The sequence below is a fragment of the Mauremys reevesii genome, linkage group 25, assembly GCF_016161935.1.
Source record: "Mauremys reevesii isolate NIE-2019 linkage group 25, ASM1616193v1, whole genome shotgun sequence".
Taxonomy (NCBI): domain Eukaryota; kingdom Metazoa; phylum Chordata; order Testudines; family Geoemydidae; genus Mauremys; species Mauremys reevesii.
In genome coordinates, this window is record NC_052647.1 from 12,335,262 (window position 1) to 12,350,164 (window position 14,903).

At 70.0% G+C, this 14,903-nt stretch overlaps 1 protein-coding gene across 7 annotated transcripts in view; it reads right to left on the reverse strand.

The window, feature by feature from the left end:
* Positions 1 to 3,400: 3,400 nt before the first annotated feature.
* Positions 3,401 to 14,903, reverse strand: part of PDE4A (phosphodiesterase 4A) — a 162,689-nt gene continuing 151,186 nt past the window's right edge. For all 7 annotated transcript variants that reach the window (XM_039514062.1, XM_039514064.1, XM_039514063.1 and 4 more), the window contains 8 exons: positions 12,638 to 12,816; positions 12,066 to 12,164; positions 11,419 to 11,583; positions 10,440 to 10,539; positions 9,049 to 9,203; positions 7,139 to 7,261; positions 6,091 to 6,273; positions 3,401 to 3,866 (listed from right to left, as the gene is read on the reverse strand). In XM_039514062.1, the coding sequence (XP_039369996.1) occupies positions 3,516 to 3,866; positions 6,091 to 6,273; positions 7,139 to 7,261; positions 9,049 to 9,203; positions 10,440 to 10,539; positions 11,419 to 11,583; positions 12,066 to 12,164; positions 12,638 to 12,816 (1,355 nt within the window). In that variant the 3' untranslated portion in view covers positions 3,401 to 3,515. The remainder of the gene's footprint in view (positions 3,867 to 6,090; positions 6,274 to 7,138; positions 7,262 to 9,048; positions 9,204 to 10,439; positions 10,540 to 11,418; positions 11,584 to 12,065; positions 12,165 to 12,637; positions 12,817 to 14,903) is intronic.

Genomic DNA, 14,903 nt, shown 5'->3' on the forward strand with positions numbered 1-14,903 from the left:
CTGTCCCCGCGCGGAGCGGTTTTCACCCGAGCTGCCACCAGGGGGCGGCAGAGAACACGGCGCGGAGCTGGGGGGGCCTATGGCAGAGCCACGTGGCCAGGCCCTGCAAGAGACCACGTGGCTCGCCTGGGTTGGGGGAGGCCAGTGGGAGCTGTGACCCCCCCCCCCGAACCCCCCCCGAGGCTGGGCCTGGGCCCCTTGGGGCAGCGTCCTGGGGACCCTCGAAGGGCCGTCGCCCCCCAGCAGCCTGCGTGGGCCCAGGGGGCAGCTCCCCCCCCCCAGCCCCTCCAGCCGTGGCCTGGGCGGCGTGTGGCCGGGCGGGGGTGGCGGTGCCGGCGGGGCAGGGAGCTCGGCCGTGGCCTGGGCGGCGTGTGGCCGGGCGGGGCAGGAGCTCGGCGGGGCCGTGGCCTGGGCGTGTGGCCGGGTGGGGGTGGCGGTGCCGGCGGGGCAGGGAGCTTGGCCGTGGCGGGGTTCTGTGGCCGGGCGGGGGTGGCGCTGCTGGCGGGGCAGGGAGCTCAGCCGTGGCGGGGTGGTGTGGGCGGGCGGGGGTGGCGCTGCCGGCGGGGCAGGGAGCTCGGCCATGGCCTGGGCGGCGTGTGGCCGGGCGGGGGTGGCACTGCCGCGGGGCAGGGAGCTCGGCCGTGGCCTGGGTTGTGTGGCCGGGCGGGGGTGGCGCTGCCGGCGGGGCAGGGAGCTCGGCCGTGGCCTGGGCGGCGTGTGGCCGGGCGGGGGTGGCGCTGCCGGCGGGGCAGGGAGCTCGGCCGTGGCCTGGGCGGCGTGTGGCCGGGTGGGGGCAGGGAGCTCGGCCGTGGCCTGGGCGGCGCGCCGGGTTCTGGCGATTCTCACGGCTCCAGCTGCCCCGTGGGCGCGGGCCGGGTCTGGGGCTCGAGGAACAGGCCTGACCCCAGGGCACTGGCAAATACCCCCCGGCACTTTTACAGCCGCTCGTGATTGGAAGCCAATCGCCTGGCGCAGTTTTGAACAGTTGGGGTTGGCGATACCTCGAGGCAGCGAGAGAGACCTGGGGGGACAGGCCTGCAGGAGCCCCCCCCCCCCCCCCCCCAGAACTGCCCAAGTGGCAACCCCTGCCCCAGGCCTGAGCCCGGAGCTCCCGGCGCTGGGAATGGGGCCGTTGGCCTTGTAACCCCCAGCCCGTGTGGCACAGTGGGTGCGGCACAGACCCTGCGGGTGCAGGGTTGGGGTCCCCCCACCACCCCAGGGATGCACAGGCTGGCCTGGAGCCCAACCCCCTGAGCTGCCCATGGCGCACCCCCTCCCCCTGCACACACCCGGGTGCTCGCCCGCCTGTTCCCCTCCCAAGCCAGAGGCCAGCGGCAGGGTCCCTTCCGCCTGGTTTTATTGTAGCTCCGCAGCTGACACTGGGAGAGGGAGAAACACGGCAGGGACATGAAGGAGGAGATGTTACACCAGATACATACGCGGGGGGGGGGGGAGCTCAGATCCTGGGGAGGGGGCTCAGCCCCCCCCGGCCCACGCTGTCTTGTTTGAGGCGGGGGGGACATTTACAGCCGCTATTCACAGTATGTACAGAACAAAACCGACCCGACTGATGCACGGAACCGAACCGCGTACAAAAATAAAGGCTCTACGGGGCGGCCCCCACCCCGCCCCGCGGAAAATAGAAATCAATTGCTACAGTACAGTGTTCAGACATGGCAGCGCCCCCCCCCCACCGGGCGCTGGCACATCGCTCTGGTGGGCCCTGCCCATGTTCCTCACCCCCCCGCCCAGGCGCCCCCCAGGGCAGCCCCCGGCCGCAGGACCCCGGAGGTGCTGGCCCCGGGGACGAGCCCGGGGGGACGGTGGCCCAAGGGCTTTGGTTCGAAAGCTGAAGCATTGGGGGGGGAGGAACCTCACTCATTATTGCTTCACACCGTGGGGGGGTGGGGGGGGCAGGATGGCACACGCCAGCCCCAGCCTGAGCCCACCTCCCTGCCCTCTCACCCCCACCAAAGGACTCATTTGCCATACAACTGCCCCCTCCCAGTGCAATGGGGAGAAACGCTGGTTTCCTGCGGGAGTGGGGGGGGGAATCACCTTGACCTTTCACCCTGGATGTAACCCCCGAGCTCAGCCCCCCCCCCCCCCCATTGAGCCCCACATCCTGCAGCCAGAACCAGGCAGGTGCAGACGCGGCTAGTGGAGCGGGGGGGGGGGGAAGCTGCCCCCCCCCCCATTTAGCACAGGGAGACCCTGAGGAAACAGTTCTAAAGCCCCAGCTCCACCTGCCCCCACTGGGTGCTGGGCATTCGGGGGGGGGGGGGGGCACGGAGCAGCCCGGCCTGGCTTCCCCCCGGCCCAGGGAAGGCCGCAGCCAGCGGGCCCAGCTCCCAGGCTGGCCGGGGTCGGGGGCCTAACGCCGCAGAGGGCCCAGCGCCCCCTGAATCCAGCTCCGCCTAGCCCCTGGGCGCCCCCCTGCAGCGCCGGTGCCCGCAGCCCGTCTGCTGCCAGCGCGGGGGTTGGCAAGTCAGCGCAAAGTGAAGCCAAGCTGGTTCCCAGCTGCTCGGTGGGGGCCGGGAGCAGCTGCCTGATCCAGTCAGTCCAAGCGGCCGGAGCGCCGGCTTTTTGCAAACGGGTGGGGGGAGGAAGACTTGGCTGGCTGGTCGCTCGCAGAGCGGCTGCTTCGCGGGGGGGGGGTGGAGCTTCGCCATTGAGAGCCCCCTTTTCAAAAGTTAACCCCCCTCTCGGCCTCCCAGGAAAGGGGGAGCTATGGCCTCAATGGGGGAGGGGAGAGGGGAACGAAATGAACCCCCGAGCAAAGGGAGAAAAAAAATCTGATTACAGAAAAATAAAACTTCTCTCCCCCCTCCCCCCGTTCCAAAAATAATAATTAATGTACAATAAATTACCAGGTGCGTTAAAATAACCCAGAGCCCACAACCATCCCCTCCCCCCGCAATAATAAATTAAAATAATCCGCACCACCGTCGGGCGGCCCGGAGCAGCCGGCAGCGCCGGCACGAAGACCCCAGGCCGGATGGAGGCCAGCTGAGGGGTCGTAGCCACGACAGGGCTGGGGGGCGCAGAGCCGGCTCCCCCCTCGCTCCGATCCCGCTCTGCGTTCAGTCCTGATTGTTTAAAAAAATAGATCTCTGAAGGGCGCGGGGAGGGGAACCCGAATGGGAAGCGAAAAGCACCCGGCCCCGGCTGCTCCGAACCGAAGAGAATCAGGCTGGACCAGTGACACCAGCAAACCCGCAGGCGGGAGGTGCAGGAGTCCGGGGGGCTGGGAGCTCCGCTGGGGGGGCCGGGCCCGGGCCGACCCCTCTACAGTTGCTGTGTTTGTTCCCTTTGTTGTGGTTTGGTTTTTTCAAAGTTTTTCTTTTTTTCTTTCTTTCTTTTTTTTTTTTTTTGTAAAAAATACAATAAAAATCCCCTCAACTAAACCCAACATTAAATTAATGGGAGTTGTGTGTCGGTCCCCCCCAAAGAGAGTCCCTGGCCAGGGGGGGCGCGTCTGGCTTCCCGCCGGGCGGCTGAGCCGAAGCCCAGAGTCACGGTGCCCCAGGGGCTGTGTCGTGTGCCAGTCCATTCTGCCCACCCCCCTCCTCCGGGGCCGGGCAGGGCGGCTCCTCCTCCTCCTGGCCCAGGCTGCAGCGCTCCGGGTCCGACTGATCCGACTCGTCGCCCTCCTCCTCCAGCGTCAGTTCGAACTGGAACTTCTCCAGGCAGGTCTCCTCGTCCCTGTCCTGCTCGTCCGGGGGCGGGGAGGGGCTCTGCGGCATCATGCTGTGGTACCAGTCCCGGTTATCCTCCAGGGTGTCGAGGATTTCCTGGGCGTCGGGGTGCACCAGGTCCGCCCACGTCTCCCACAGCGGGTGAACGATGTAGTCGATGAAGCCCACCTGAAAGGCAGAGCCAGGGAGGTGAGAATCAGAGCAGCTGGGGCCTGGGCAGCGCCGGGCGCGCCGGGGCCCTGATCTCCGCTGGGGCCTGGGCAGCGCCCGGCGCGCCGGGGCCCTGATCTCAGCTGGCGCCGGGGCAGCGCCCGGCCCGCCGGGGCCCGGCTCTCGGCGGGGGCTGGGCCGCGCCCGGCGCGACGGGGCCCTGATCACGGCCGGGGTCTGGGCAGCGCCCGGCGACGGGGCCCTGATCTCGGCGGGGTCTGGGCAGCGCCCGGCGCGACGGGCCCTGATCTCAGCCGGGTCTGGGCAGCGCCCGGCCCGACGGGCCTGATCTCGGCCGGGTCTGGGCGGCGCCGGTGCGGGGCCCTGATCTCGGCCGGGGTCTGGGCAGCGCACGGCGCGACGGGGCCCTGATCTCGGCCGGGGTCTGGGCAGCGCCCGGCCCGACGGGGCCCTGATCTCGGCTGGGTCTGGGCAGCGCCCGGCGCGACGGGGCCCTGATCTCGGCTGGGGTCTGGGTGGCGCCCGGCGCGACTGGGCCCCGATCTCGGCTGGAGTCTGGGCAGCGCCTGGCGCGACGGGGCCCCGATCTTGGTTGGGGTCTGGGCAGCGCCTGGCACGACAGGGCCCCGATCTTGGTTGGGGTCTGGGCAGCGCCCGGCGCGACGGGGCCCTGATCTCGGCCGGGGTCTGGGCGGCGCCCGGCGCGACGGGGCCCTGATCTCGGCCGGGGTCTGGGTGGCGCCCGCCCGGACGGGGCCCTGATCTCGGCCGGGGACTGGGCAGCGCCCGGCCCGACGGGGCCCTGATCTCGGCTGGGTCTGGGCAGCGCCCGGCAGCGGGCCCCGATCTCGGCCGGGGTCGGGGCAGCGCCCGGCGCGACGGGGCCCTGATCTCGGCTGGGTCTGGGCAGCGCCCGGCGCGACGGGGCCCTGATCTCGGCCGGGGTCTGGGCAGCGCCCGGCGCGACGGGGCCCTGATCTCGGCCGGGGTCTGGGCAGCGCCCGGCGCGACGGGGCCCTGATCTCGGCTGGGTCTGGGCAGCGCCCGGCGCGACGGGGCCCCGATCTCGGCTGGGTCTGGGCAGCGCCCGCACGACGGGCCCTGATCTCGGCCGGGGTCTGGGCAGCGCCAGGCGCGACGGGGCCCTGATCTCGGCCGGGGTCTGGGCAGCGCCAGGCGCGACGGGCCGTAATCTCGGCGGGTCTGGGCAGCGCCCAGCGACGGGCCCTGATCTCGGCGGGTCCGGGCAGCGCCAGGCGCGACGGGGCCCTGATCTCGGCTGGGTCTGGGCAGCACCCGGCGCGACGGGGCCCTGATCTCGGCTGGGTCTGGGCAGCGCCCGGCCCGACGGGGCCCTGATCTCGGCTGGGTCTGGGCGGGGCCCGGCGCGACGGGGCCCTGATCTCGGCTGGGTCTGGGCGGCGCCCGGCGCGACGGGGCCCTGATCTCGGCTGGGTCTGGGCAGCGCCCGGCGCGACGGGGCCCTGATCTCGGCTGGGTCTGGGCAGCGCCCGGCGCGACGGGGCCCTGATCTCGGCTGGGGTCTGGGCAGCGCCTGGCCCGACGGGGCTCTGATCTCGGCTGGGTCTGGGCAGCGCCCGGCCCGACGGGGCCCTGATCTTCGCTGGGGTCTGGGCAGCGCCCGGCCCGACGGGGCCCTGATCTCAGCCGGGGTCTGGGCAGCGCCCGGCCCGACGGGGCCCTGATCTCGGCTGGGTCTGGGCAGCGCCCGGCCCGACGGGGCCCTGATCTCGGCTGGGGTCTGGGCAGCGCTCGGCGTGACGGGGCTCTGATCTCGGCTGGGTCTGGGCGGCGCCCGGCGCGACGGGGCCCTGATCTCGGCTGGGGTCTGGGCAGCGCCTGGCGTGACGGGGCCGTAATCTCGGCCGGGGTCTGGGCAGCGCCCGGCCCCACGGGTTCCAGGTTGGAGTCTCTAGTCATGCTGCTAATAAGGGGGCAGGGGATTGCGGGCAGAGGACCAGGGGCTCTGGGCTTTGGCAGGGTCACAGCTCATGGCACACGAGTGAATGAGCTGAGGGCCCTGGGGGGCGTGTTGGTGCCCCTGGGATCTCGCCCCCGTGCTGGCCCCACACAGCCGGCCAGGCGCATTCAGGGGCTGGGCGCTAGGACCCCCCCCCCCGTGCCATTGGCTGGGGCGGGCGGGAACGGGGCGGCTCAGAGGGGGGCGGGCGCCTCCCGACAGCCCCAGGGCCCCCCACACCTGGGATTTCTCCACGGAGGCCGTGTGCTTGTCGCACATGGGGCTGATCTCCATGCCGCGCTCGCGCTCCTTGTCGCCCTGCCGGAAGAACTCCTCCATGATGCGCTCGGTCCACTGCCGGTACAGCCCCAGCGGCTTGGTGGGGTTGCTGAGGTCGGCGCAGTGAACCATGTTCCGCAGCACCTGGGGGGGGACAGTGAACACTGGGGGGGGGCCAGCGCCCCGGCCTTCCCCCCAGGGGAACCCCCGCCCCGGCCTTCCCCAGGGAACCCCGCTCTGGCCCCCAGGGGAACCCCGCCCGGCCTTCCCCCAGGAACCCCGCTCTGGCCCCAGGGGAACCCCACCCGGCCTTCCCCAGGGGAACCCCGCCTTCCCCAGGGGAACCCCGCCCGGCCTTCCCCAGGAACCCCGCTCTGCCCCCAGGGAACGCCCCGCCCAGCCCGCCCCCCTGCTCTGCCCCCCCCAGGGGAACGCCCCACCCAGCCCGCCCCGCTCTGGTCCCCAAGGAACCCGCCCGGCCCCCAGGAACCCCTGCCCCACCTGGCCCCCTGCTCTGCCCCAGGAACCCCAGCCCGGCCTTCCCCAGGGAACCCCACCCCGCCCGCCCTGCCCCTCAGGGGAACCTCGCCTCCCAGCCCCCACTCAGCCCCAGGGGAAACCCCACCCTGCCAAGCCCCCAGGGAACCCCCTCCCGCCCGCCCCAGGAACCCCTGCCCGGCTGGCCCCCGCCTGCCACCCCAGGGAACTCCCTGCCCCAGCCTGCCCCCGGGCAACTCCTGCCCCAGCCAGCCCCTGCCCCGGCCTGCCCCCAGGAACCTCGCCCCAGCCGGCCCCACCCCGGCTGTCCTCCCCTGCCCCCAGGGGAACCCCGCCCCTGACGGCCCCCGGGCAACCCCTGTCCCAGCCTCCCCGCCCTGCCCCCAGGGAATCCCCGCCCGGTGCCCAGCCAGCCCCAGGTGGGTCAGGATGGACGGCCCGTTGGCCTGGCTGATCTGGGGGCGTCCTCCCTCCCCAGTGCCCCATGCACGGGGCCCCCGCCCCCACCCACCTGGATCCGGTCCGTGTAGTTGTCCAGCAGCAGCACCCCGGAGCTCGTCACTTTCTTGGTCTCCACCATGGTCTTGAGGTCGGCCAAGAGGCTCATGTGTTTGGACATGTCGGTGGCCAGGACCTGGGGGGGGGGGGGCCAGGCTGTCACGGGAGGGAGGGGAGGAGCCGCCCAGGACCCAGGAGTCCTAGCTCAGCGCCCCTCCCCCCCCAGCCGGGAACCCAGGAGTCCTAGGTCAGCGCCCCTCCCCCAGCCTGGAACCCAGGAGTCCTAGCTCAGCACCCCCCCCCCCAGCCTGGAACCCAGGAGTCCTAGCACAGCACCCCTCCCCAGCCCAGGACCCAGGAGGCCGAGCACAGCGCCCCTCCCCCCCAGCCCGGAACCCAGGAGTCCTAGCTCCGCACCCCCCCCCCAGCCTGGAACCCAGGAGTCCTAGCTCAGCGCCCCTCCCCCCAGCCCGGAACCCAGGAGTCCTAGCACAGCGCCCCTCCCCCAGCCCAGGAGTCCTAGCTCAGCGCCCCTCCCCAGCCGGGAACCCAGGAGTCCTAGCTCAGCGCCCCTCCCCAGCCCAGGACCCAGGAGTCCTAGCTCAGCCCCTCCCCAGCCCGGAACCCAGGAGTCCTAGCTCAGCGCCCCTCCCCAGCCCAGGACCCAGGAGTCCTAGCTCAGCGCCCCGCCCCCAGCCCAGGAGTCCTAGCTCAGCGCCCCTCCCCAGCCCAGGACCCAGGAGTCCTAGCTCAGCGCCCCTCCCCAGCCCGGAACCCAGGAGTCCTAGCTCAGCGCCTCCCCAGCCCGGAACCCAGGAGTCCTAGCTCAGCGCCTCCCCAGCCTGGAACCCAGGAGTCCTAGCTCAGCGCCCCTCCTCAGCCCGGAACCCAGGAGTCCTAGCTCAGCGCCTCCCCCAGCATGGAACCCAGGAGTCCTAGCTCAGCGCCCCTCCCCTCAGCCCGGAACCCAGGAGTCCTAGCTCAGCGCCCCTCCCCCCCCAGCATGGAACCCAGGAGTCCTAGCTCAGCGCCCCTCCCCTCAGCCCGGAACCCAGGAGTCCTAGCTCAGCGCCCCTCCCCAGCCCGCAACCCAGGAGTCCTAGCTCAGCGCCCCTCCCAGCCCAGGACCCAGGAGTCCTAGCACAGCGCCCCTCCCCAGCCCGGAACCCAGGAATCCTAGCTCAGCGCCCCTCCCCCAGCCCGGAACCCAGGAGTCCTAGCTCAGCGCCCCTCCCCCCAGCCCGGAACCCAGGAGTACTAGCACAGCACCTCCCCAGCCCAGGACCCAGGAGTCCTAGCACAGCGCCCCTCCCCAGCCTGGAACCCAGGAGTCCTAGCTCAGCGCCCCTCCCCAGCCCAGGACCCAGGAGTCCTAGCACAGCGCCCCTCCCCCAGCCCGGAACCCAGGAGTCCTAGCACAGCGCCCCTCCCCCAGCCCGGAACCCAGGAGTCCTAGCACAGCGCCCCTCCCCCCAGCCCGGAACCCAGGATTCCTATCAAAGCGCCCCTCCCCCAGCCCAGAACCCAGGAGTCCTAGCTCAGCCCCCAGCCTGGAACCCCAGAGTCCTAGCTCAGCGCCCCCGCCCGGAACCCAGGAGTCCTAGCTCAGCGCCCCTCCCCCCCGCCCGGAACCCAGGAGTCCTAGCACAGCGCCCCTCCCCCCAGCCCGGAACCCAGGAGTCCTAGCACAGCGCCCCTCCCCCCAGCCCGGAACCCAGGAGTCCGAGCACCCGCCCCCTGCTCCAGCCCCCCGCCTGGCCCGCAGCCCAGGAGTCCTGATTGCAGGCAGGGCTGGGAAAAGGGCACAGCCCCTCCCCCCCCCGGCTCTGCTCCCACCACCGGGTGAGGGGACTGGCCCCCCGGAGGCCGGCCAGGGACTCTGCCTGAGCTTCGGGGGGGGGGACTCGGCCCGGCCCGGCTCACCATGTCGATAACCATCTTGCGCAGCGTCTGGCGCTGGCGCTTGCCGAGGCTCTGGAAGATGTCGCAATTCTCCTCCTGCAGCAGCTTAAAGCCCACGGCCAGGTGGTGATTCTCCAGGACCGATTCGTCGTTGTACATCAGGGCCAGCTCCGAGTCTGCGGGGCGAGGGGGGTCAGGGGGCGCCGGGGACCAGGCCTCGGCCGCCCCGGGGGGCTCCTACCCCCCTCGCTCCGTGGCACGGGCTCCCGGGAGGGGGGAGCTGCGTGCACGGGCCGGGCCCGTCGCTGACACAGCCGGCTGCACAGGGGTGTGCGCAGGAGTGCACGTGTGTGTCCGTATCCCAGTGCGCAGGAGGGCTGGTGTGCGTGTCCCGGTGCACGTGTGTGCGCTGAGGTGTGTGTCTGTATCCCAGTGCACATGGGTGTGCACAACTGGGCTGGTGTGTGTGTCCCGGTGCACATGTGTGTGCTGAGGTGTGTGTCTGTTTCCCGGTGCGCAGGAGGGCTGGTGTGTGTGTCCTGGTGCACAGGGGTGTACACAGCAGTGTACGTGTGTGTGTCCCATGCACGGAAGTGCTCAGGAGTGCATGTGTGTGTGCTGAGGTATGTGTCCATATCCCGGTGCACAGCAGGGCTGGTGTGTGTGTCCCGTGCACGGGGGTGTGCTCAGGAGGGCTGGCGTGTGTACTGCGGTGTGTGTCTGTGTCCCAGTGCACATGAGTGTGCACAGCAGTGCACATGTGTGTGTCCCGGTGCACAGGGGTGTGCGCAGGAGTGCACGTGTGTGTGATGAGGTGTGTGTCTGTGTACTGGTACACAAGAGTGTGCGCAGGAGAGTTGGCGTGTGTGTCCTGGTGCACAGGGTGTGCGCAGGAGTGCACACGAGTGTGCTGAGGTGTGTGTCCCTGTCCTGGTGCACAGGGGTCTGCACAGGAGGGCTGGTGTGTGTCCCCCGGTGCACAGGGGTGTGCGCAGGAGTGCACGTGTGTGTGCTGAGATGCGTGTCCCTGTCCTGGTGCACAGGGGTCTGCACAGGAGGGCTGGCGTGTGTCCCCCGGTGCACAAGGGTGTGCGCAGGAGTGCACGTGTGTGTGCTGAGGTGCGTGTCCCTGTCCTGGTGCACAGGGGTCTGCACAGGAGGGCTGGCGTGTGTCCCCCGGTGCAGGGCGTGTGCGCAGGAGTGCACGTGTGTGTGCTGAGGTGCGTGTCCGTGTCCTGGTGCACAGGGGTCTGCACAGAGGGCTGGCGTGTGTCCCCCGGTGCAGGGCGTGTGCGCCAGAGCTGGAGAAATTAGGAAACACACGAGAATCCCCCCCACGGCTGCTGCGGGTCGCTGGGAGGCGCCGGGACCCCCAGGACCTCGCCCCCGGGTGCGGGATTGGGGGCACTCACTGGTGTTGATCAGGAACTGGTTGGAGACGCCCGGGTGATCCACGTCATGGATGGCGGCTGCAAACAGAGCGGCCAGGATCTCCAGGTCGGTGAACACAGCCTGCCAAGGGCACACGCAGGAGGCTGAGGCCGGGCCTGGCAGGGGCTGGCTCTGCCCCACGACTAGGGGAACCCAGGCGTCCGGGCTGCCCCCCGGGGCCCGGGCCCAGCCATGCCATCGGCACAGCCGGCAGTCGCTCTGCCTGGCTCTCTGTGTGGGGAATTAGAGCCGGGACCCATCACCCTGGCATCCTGCCTCGGCGCGGGCCCCATGCCAGCTGCTGCCAAGGAGGCAGCGATGGCAGAGACGGGCCCAGGGTGGGCAGAGGGACAGACGGCTGGGGGTGGATGGCCAGACGGACCGGCAGCTTTCCAGCCCCCCACCCCCAATTCCTTCCCGTCCCATTTCCGGCTGCTTCCGCCACGTCCCGGCCGCCCTGCGTTACCCGCCTGCCGTTACGGGGATCGAGAGCCGAGCCCAGGGCCTCCCACGCGGCCGCCCGCTGGCACCAGGCCGACTGGCTGAGAGACCCCCAGCGGCAGCCCCCCCCGCGGGCGTGTCCCTGACCCACTCGGCCCTCCCCAGCGGCGTCCCCCCCGTGGGCGTGTCCCTGACCCGCTCACCCCCCCCAGCGGCGTCCCCCCCGCGGGCGGGCCCCCGACCCGCTCGGCCCCCCCCAGCGGCAGCCCCCCCCCGCGGGTGTGTCCCTGACCCGCTCGCCCCAGCGGCAGCCCCGCGGGTGTGTCCCTGACCCGCTCGGCCCCAGCGGCAGCCCCCGCGGGCGTGTCCTGACCCGCTCGCCCCAGCGGCAGCCCCCCCCACAGGCGTGTCCCTGACCTGCTCGCCCCCCCCAGCACCCGTTCTGTGCCCGAGCCGCTCGGCCCAGCCCCCCCAGCGCCCGTTCTGTGCCCGAGCCGCTCGGCCCGGCCCCCCACTCACGTCCAGGGCGGGCGTGGCCAGCAGGACGTGCGTGGACTGCACCACGTCGGCGGCGTGCAGGCTGTTGTGATAGGCCACGTCGCCGTGGTAATGCTCCTCCAGGGTCAGCACGTACGTCAGCAGCGTCTCCGCCGGGATCTTGAAGGTTTTCAGCAGGTCCCTCTCCTGCGGGGGGGCCACAGTCACGCCAGAGGGGCCCAGCGCCAGCACCCCCCACCCCAGCTCCCAGCCCCGATTCCCTGGGGAATCGCCCCCGTCCCACAGAGCTGGGAAGGGACTCCTGATACCCAGCCCCCTCCCCCCTCCGCTCTAACCACTAGACCCCACTCCCCTCCCAGAGCCAGGAACAGAACCCAGGAGTCCTGGCTCCCAGCCCCCCCGGCTCTAACCACCAGCCCCCAGTCCCCTCCCAGAGCCGGGGAGAGAACCCAGGAGTCCTGGCTCCCAGCACCCCCAACCCAACCCCACCCCACCCCACTGCCCTCCCAGAGCCGGGAACAGAACCCAGGAGTCCTGGCTCCCAGCCAGTGCTGAGGATCCCTGGCCAGGTGGGCACCAGGTGTGATTCCGTTTGCTGCACGGGGGGGGGGGGTGCTGCCCCCCCCAACAGGCAGGCTCCACCCACCGCGCCAGGCGCGGGGCCCTACCTGGAATATCGTGTACATGACGCAGCTGAGCGAGCGGCTGTTGGAATATTCGGAGACATGGAAAATATTCAGGCCCCACTTGTTGAGATTCTCCAGCTCCTGGAAGGCAGAACAGGGGGTGGTGAGAATGGGGGGGACATGCCCCCCCACAGCTCTGCCGGTGCCCCTCACTCCCGACCCGCAGCCCCTGCTAGCCCAGCCCTGCTGCCCCCCAGCTCTGCTGGTGCCCCTCACTCCCGACCCGCAGCCCCTACTGCCCCCCAGCTCTGCCCCCCCAGCTCTGCCGGTGCCCCTCACTCCCGACCCGCAGCCCCTGCTGCCCCCCAGCTCTGCCGGTGCCCCTCACTCCCGACCCGCAGACCCTACTGCCCCCCAGCTCTGCCCCCCCAACTCCACCGGTGCCCCTCACTCCCGACCCGCAGCCCCTGTAGCCCAGCCCAGCCCCCCCCCCCTCAGGCGGTGCCCCTCACTCCCGACCGCAGCCCCTGCTAGCCCAGCCCTGCCCCCCCCAGCTCTGCCGGTGCCCCTCACTCCCGACCCGCAGCCCCTCGGCACCCCAGCCCCTCCCCCACCTGGCTGAGCAGCTCCTCCTGGTCGGTTTTGACCCCGAAGCGGGGGATGCTGGAGTTGGTTAGGCTGGAGCTGGGCACGAGTTTCTTCACGCCGCTGATCTGGCACATGGGCTGCTGCTTCTTCTTCTTCTCCCGCTCCTTGTGCGTGGGGGGCGGGATCTCCACCTCGTTCTGCTTGTCTGGGGGGGGAGCGGCCGGTCAGCGGGGGAGGGGCGTGCAAGAGGCTGCACGTGCAGCAGTCAGTGTGAGCGCACGGATCTGAGTGTGACTGTGAGTGCGCCAGAGACTGGGCCAAGGTGCGTGGGTGGGTGGGGGGGGTGGGGGCATGTGCAAACCACCCCTCCCCCAGCCGCCCTCGGGGTGCGTCCCCTTCCCCCACTGTCCTGTCCCGAGGAGGCCGGTGCCAACGCTGCTGACGTCAGGAGGGAGCCCCCCCCGCGGCAGGTTCTGGGGTCCAGCCTGTCCCCTGGGGGCCGGACTCGGAGCCCCCGCTCGGGCTGGGCCCAGCAGGGGGACAGGCGCCCCCCCCCCCAGTGGCAGTGCAGGGTGCGGGGGGGTCACTCCTTCCCTGGGGACGGCCCGGGGAGCAGGAAGCGGGGGGCTCGGGGAACCAGGGTGCAACCCCCCCAAGCACCTGCAGAGACGAGGGTGGAACGAGGCATCATGGCAGCGTAGGGGGTGGGGGGCCCCCCAAGACACGGGCTCCTGGAGGGGACTCAGGCAGTGGGGGGAGGGGGAGGGCAGCATTGTGACATCACAGGGCACCCAGCCAATCCGAACGCAGGACTCCAGATGATGGATGTGGCAACAGTGACCCAGAGCTGCTCTGGGCAGGGGCTCCCACATCCCAGACCCCCGAGTCCCCTGGCCCCCCCCACAGCAGCTGGGCCCGCCCCCCTCCCTGAGCCGGGGAGGGAACCCAGGAGTCCTGGCTCCTCCCCCCCGAGCAACTGGGCCCACTCCCCTCCCAGAGCCAGGGAGAGAACCCAGGAGTCCTGGCTCCCCCATGGGCCCCCGCTCTCACCACTAGGCCCTGCTCCCCTCCCAGAGCCAAGGAGAGAACCCAGGAGTCCTGGCTCCCCATGCCCCTGTGACGTTATGAGTATAATACAGGGGTCAGCAGCCTCTCAGAAGAGCTGTGCTGAGTCTGCATTGATTCACTCTAATCTAAGGGTCCGCGCGCCAGTCACACATTGTAACGCTTTGAGAAGGGCTCTTTCTATACGTCTATAACATAGAACTAAACTCCTGTTGTATGGAAAGTAAATGTTTGAGAAGCTTCATTTAAAATTCAATGAAAATGCAGAGCCCCCCGGAGCGGTGGCCAGGACCCGGCACTGAGTGCCCCTGAAATCAGCTCGCAGGCCAGAGGCCGCCTGCCCCTGGTATAATATAATATCTCACTGAAAGGTGACAGGGCCAGAGGAGTTAATTAGCTCCCAGCCTGACCGGCCCAGGGGGGACCCTTATGCCGCAGACGCACTGTCAGAGATCCCAGGGGGAGCCGGGTGCTCAGGGCCTGGGATGGCAGCAAACAAGGCTCGTCTATCGCCAGAGCTTCCATTCAAAGATCAAACAAGAACAGTGACACTTGTGAAGACACTCGAGGGAACCAGTGTTATTGTCTGGGTCTCTCTGCAGTTGGGGTAACCCGCATCTGACCCCTTTCCTGGGTACATCCCCCTGGGCTCATGGCCAGGCCAGCTGGGAGAAGGAGAGTGAGGCCGATTGTTTCCTCAGGCCGAAAGGCGGCTGGAAATGTATAAAAACCCTGGGCCACGATCCTGCTTCATCTCCGAGCTGCTCTGGGTTCCAAGAGGGGGGAACCTTCAGCCACAAGGACTGAGACCCCCAGTCACTGGCTGGAGCCCCCTGCACATGGACATGGGACTGGAACCTCTGCACTGCTCCTGAAGGACTTTTGGCAGCTACAAGCTCCTCTCCGCTGTGTGGGCCCCTCAAGACCTGAATTCACGTCTGTCTGGACATTGATCTTTGAACCAACTCGCTCCCTTTGCTTTTCAATACGTTGTAGCTGAGTTAATAGGAACTGGCTGTAGCGGGTATTTGGGGTCAGATCTAAGTTATCATTGGACCTGGGAGTGTGGCTGATCCTGTGGGGGTGGAAGAACCTTTTCTTTCTATGACGAGAGAAGATTTTCAGTGACCCTCATCGTCTCTGCCGGGTGTCTGGCCGAGGCCGGGGGCTGGGCACTTTAAGGGAGCTGTGGGGTTTGGACTCGGAGTAACCAGGGAGGTGCTAGAG